The sequence below is a fragment of the Manduca sexta genome, chromosome 11 (assembly GCF_014839805.1).
Source record: "Manduca sexta isolate Smith_Timp_Sample1 chromosome 11, JHU_Msex_v1.0, whole genome shotgun sequence".
NCBI classification, from domain to species: domain Eukaryota; kingdom Metazoa; phylum Arthropoda; class Insecta; order Lepidoptera; family Sphingidae; genus Manduca; species Manduca sexta.
In genome coordinates this window covers 13,993,902-13,998,838 of record NC_051125.1, presented here as the reverse complement: position 1 = coordinate 13,998,838, position 4,937 = coordinate 13,993,902, and the positions used below count along the sequence as shown (strand labels likewise).

Below are 4,937 nucleotides of genomic sequence, written 5' to 3'. Positions count from 1 at the left end.
AACAACGAGATATGTAATACAACATTTTTATTGTAAACAGTTTACGAACGCATTTTTATTCAACGCATCCAAATTGAACACGCCTAAAACTGGCGGGTCTAAAAGTATTTCACTCCATATCACACTCAGAGATGGCTCGCCATGACAAAATGAAACGTATCTTGCATATATTAAAACTTGATTTTGCTTGAGTGTGTGCGCGCACACTTCCTACTTTGCGAGTCCCCGCGGTTTCGGATCTACAAAAATGCTTGCTAAAAACGCGTAAATAAAAAAAAAACAATAATGTAACTTTTGCAGCAAAAATGTAACTTTTCTGGAAACAAAACGTAACTTACGACTCAAGGGCCCTGGCAACACTGATTAAGTCCTGTCTCAACGTAGTGATTATATTCTCTTTGGTCAATAAGATATTGAGACCGACCGCAAATGAAAAACTATACCATATCCAGCAATTAGTCGGCATTTAAAGGAAAATTTATTGTGTAATGAATGAATGAAACTTCCTTTTATTTATTTTGTTTGTGTTGTATGTAATTTTTTATTATATAATCCGAAATAACGCTGTATTTTTATAATTTTAATCTGGTAACTGTGATACACAGTTGTCCCTTTCAAATGACAGCCTTGTCAAAACAATTTTCTTACTTGACAATTCATGTAATGAAACGTAGAGCGTACAAAATAAAAAATAAATAAGACTGTTTTTTCCAGAAATGGGTTCAGCAGGTATGCAGAAAATATTTACTAATATAATAAATTATATGTAATTTATTTCCACATAAGCGGATCTGCACGGGAGGTTATTGAAACTTTAAACATTTGATGTGAACGAGTGCGTATGGCTTTTTATAAACATTAGCATTATTAAAAGATAGAATATGGGTATGTTTTCATCTAAGCTTTAATAAGTCATCTATAATCTGAATTTATAGATTTGTGGGATTTATGAAAGGATACATGGCCCGAGGAACTATGTTTTTCTAAACCATGTGAGATTTTTGTTGAAGGAAGGTTATATTCGGATTTCTATTAAATTAAGATGAAAAAATTATTCTTAAGCTGTATGGTCTCGATTATCCATAAATTTATTGTGAAAGTCTTTTCCTATACCTGGTGTAATTAAATATTGCATAATAATATTTCACAAGTTGTAATTTTAGGATTCTGTAATTAGTTTAATTTAGAAATGAGAATGTGTAGGTACCTGAAATATTACAAGATCATTTTATCCGCTGTTGTTTTCAAGCCTCTTTTTATTAATAGCAGTTTATTAAATAAAATAATGAACCATGGTTAATATTACCTTAGGCTGTCCAGCAGTTGAATTTTGTATCAGTTTCCTATTTGTTAAATAATTTTAATAACTTTATCGCATTCAACTCACAAGTAAATCAGGAGACAAGTATTTAGTTGCAAGTATGATGGAAAATATATAATATACTCACAAGCAGAAGCAACACCACCCAAAACTTGTAATTTACAAATTGTTTGTTACCAATATATATTCTGTAACTAATAATGATAAGTTACTGCGCAGGCTGCAATTCCACAACAGATGGCACGCTGCTTATACATCTAATCAAACTAAAGATTTGGCTTAATATTTTAGATATTTTGGATGCATCTAAATTATGCTATGATGGAGATTTTGATACTCAATTCAACAGAATACTACAAACGATAAGGCTGACACGATGGCAAGTGCAAAATCTCACAACTCTGTTAGATGATCTGACGCATCAACTGAGACCCATTTGGCGAGGTACATTTTTTCTTCTAATATCTATTTAATTATACCAACTAGGCAGGCCAGTATAGTTGTGCTGAATATTGAGCGATAATCTTTCTCCATTTTCCATAAATTATTAAACAATTGGTAATTTGGTTATGAAAATAGAACAGAGCTTCATTATATGATAGTTGACTATCTAATACATCAGGTTGTGCTCTAAAAATTATTATTTTTATTTTTAAACTCCTAACCTTTAGTAGCCCCTTATTGCTTAAATGGTGTTACAAACACATCCAATCTAGCATCACATTTTGGTGTGCACATCTTCTTGTTCAACCACATATAGATGGAAAGTTTCTTGTCCACTTGGAGTCAAGACTCGTACATAATTATTGCAAGCATATACTTGTGATGATCACATGTTTGGACACATAATAATTAATAACTTGCATGTGATTATATCGTACGACAATCAACTTTTTTACTTTACTAAATAAACTTGACAGGCCTGCAGTCAGACGTTGTGGAAATTCTGAGAATTCTAGATCTCCTTCTGGTGTTGCTTTTCTCTTCGCTTCTCTATTGCGTCGCACATGCGGCGCGAGCGATGCACCCAATGTATATTAAGAAACTGATTTCAATATGTCTGCACCCCATGGTCTAAGTTTATTTCATTTATTTATTTACGTTGGCTCTAATTCCTAATTTAACTTTATTTCCAGATTGCTTAATCCACGCATTTGGTTCGATAGTCATCGGCCTGGGAATAAAGACAAGCGACATAGACTGTTACATAGACACTGGAACTAGTCAGCCTCCAAAAGACTGTGTAATTAAGGCTAGAGAAATATTCAAACGTAGTCCTCATCTGTTCAGAAAGGTGTTCGCAATCACTGCCGCCAAAGTACCCATTGTGAAGCTACTCCACTTGCCAACAAATTGCAATACAGACATCAGTTTCTCTGGCCCTGCAGGAGTGAGGAATAGTGAACTCCTGGCGTACTTACTGCATTTAGACGATAGGGCGATTAAGCTAGCAATACTAGTGAAATATTGGTCCAAGGTATATGATTTTACTGGAACAAATCTAATGCCCAACTATGCTTTGACAATGCTAGTCGTTTTCTTTTACAACTGAAAGGCATACTGCCAGCTATTTCTGTGTTGCAAAAGGGCGTTCCGAAGCACATGGTTAATGGTTGGAACACGGCATTTAATGAAAAGTATCAACATCCATCAGAGTGTGAAGCCAACATCTACGAACTGCTGGGAGACTTCTTCAAGTATTACAGTACATTCAATTACACTGACGATATGATCTCGCCTTACATTGGGTTTCGACTCAAGCGGAAGTCATTTAGCTGCCTCAAAACATTCCGCAAGGCTTCGACTTGTATAAAACGCTCGTCGCCTCCCGCGCCTGCAAGGCCTTGAGGGTGGACACTTTCATGTGCATTCAAGACACTTTTGAACACAATAGGAATTGCACCGTGGCGGTGTACCCCCGGCTCGCTGTCAAGATTGTAGGTCATTTCAAATTCGCAGCAAATTTGTACGATAGAGTGGACAGCAAGGATTTTCTGAGGAAATTACTCACAGAAGACCCACATAGACCCCTCGAGCCATCCCCGTCTGTTCCGCAACATAGTAACCGCAATCGGGTAGTGAAAAATAATACACAATTATTGTATAATAATATCATAGATCTCTTTAAAGCTGGTTTGTTGGATGTTGATTCTTTTCCTAAGAGGAAAAGGTAAAAAATTGTTTAATTTATGTAACATACTGCTGTGGAATGTGGTATGAGTAAAAGGTCCGCCTGTAGTATAAAAAATAGTTTTTTTAAATATGTTTTTTTAAACTATGACAATACATAAAGCAGTTTCCTAGTCGCCGTACAAGGCGAGTAAATAAGAAGTAATCTGATGTGGTAAATTGTGCAAAAAGAGCGGAAAAACATATACGTGCAAAGAGGTTTTTTTGTGTGTAAATAAGTTATTTCGAGTATTGAATTGTAGTTAAGGAAACGAATTATGAAACCTAATCGTAAGCTGATAACGCACTGAATTAACAGCGGTTAATAATCGCACTAGTGAGCCACAGATATCAAGTACTTACTAAGCTATAATATTTCAAAATGGTGTTTATATTGTTATTTATTACATTTTTTAAATACTTAAATGTAACATATTCTAACAAAGCTTATGTTTTAATATTAATAAATACAAATTTATTTAAATTTGTTTTTATGATCGTGTGTCTAACTTATCTTTGGCCGTTATATGCTATCTATGCAAAGGTGCTCAAACACTATCCCCCTTATTCATAGACGTTGAAATGAAATGATTTATTTGAACCTGTAAAATGTTATACATTATTTAGATTCCGTCAATATTAACTCTACCACCAGTTCGGAAAGCCGTTTTCACCAGAGAAGAACGGGCAAGAAACTCTGGTGTTGCTCTTTTCAATCAGTTTAGGGTAAAGACTACAGTACATGATAAAGTGAGGAGAAAAAGAAAAGTTTAGAGCAGTTCATTTATAGGTTCGTGAAATAAGGAATAAATTAATTTAAATTTTTATATGACTGCACAACCCTCTCAGGAATCATGAAATTTCTCTATTATCCTTATAATTATTGCCTCCCAGCACCTTTAGCAATTAGAAATTAGAAATGTAAGCGAAATGGGCAGAACAGTCCACACAAGCAGCACCCGTTCACGAGTATGACTCATGTGCCAGCCATCGGCTTCCTCAACCATATTGTAGGGAAGTGGCCGACCCGTCACACGACGCCGCGGCAGGTACAGACAGTTAGAGAGTATTTTATACCCAAGCCGCTTACAGTTATATTACAAACTAGCTTCCGCCCGCAGTTTCGCCCGCGTGGATTTCGAACTTCAAAAATGGAGCCGGTCGCGAACGTTCGAGAATGTTCGTTTTACGAAGCTACTCGCTACGTGATTTGCTAGCCTCTAGGTGCCAAGCAAGCCGCCTGCCTGTGCGTTACGATCTTATACATATACAAAAATAATCCTTATAACATGATTCAGTATTCACGCATGATGGCTTATTATTAGCGTATTTCATGTATAACTTTGGTGTTTCTATACCGATTTCTATGATTCTTTTTTATGGAATATTTAATAATGTTAACTTTTTTAATTAGGGATGACTGAGAGTGTTATAAACGTAAGTGTAG

At 35.4% G+C, this 4,937-nt stretch overlaps 1 protein-coding gene across 1 annotated transcript; it reads left to right on the top strand.

Annotated features, from left to right (window-relative positions):
- The first annotated feature begins 606 nt into the window (after window positions 1–606).
- LOC115446160 (terminal uridylyltransferase Tailor) lies at window positions 607–3,960 on the top strand. The gene is given in 5 exon segments (XM_030172725.2): window positions 607–729; window positions 1,613–1,765; window positions 2,458–2,859; window positions 2,862–3,101; window positions 3,104–3,960. Coding segments are annotated over 5 exon segments (1,200 nt in total). The 5' UTR covers window positions 607–716; the 3' UTR covers window positions 3,496–3,960.
- The last annotated feature ends 977 nt before the right edge of the window (window positions 3,961–4,937 follow it).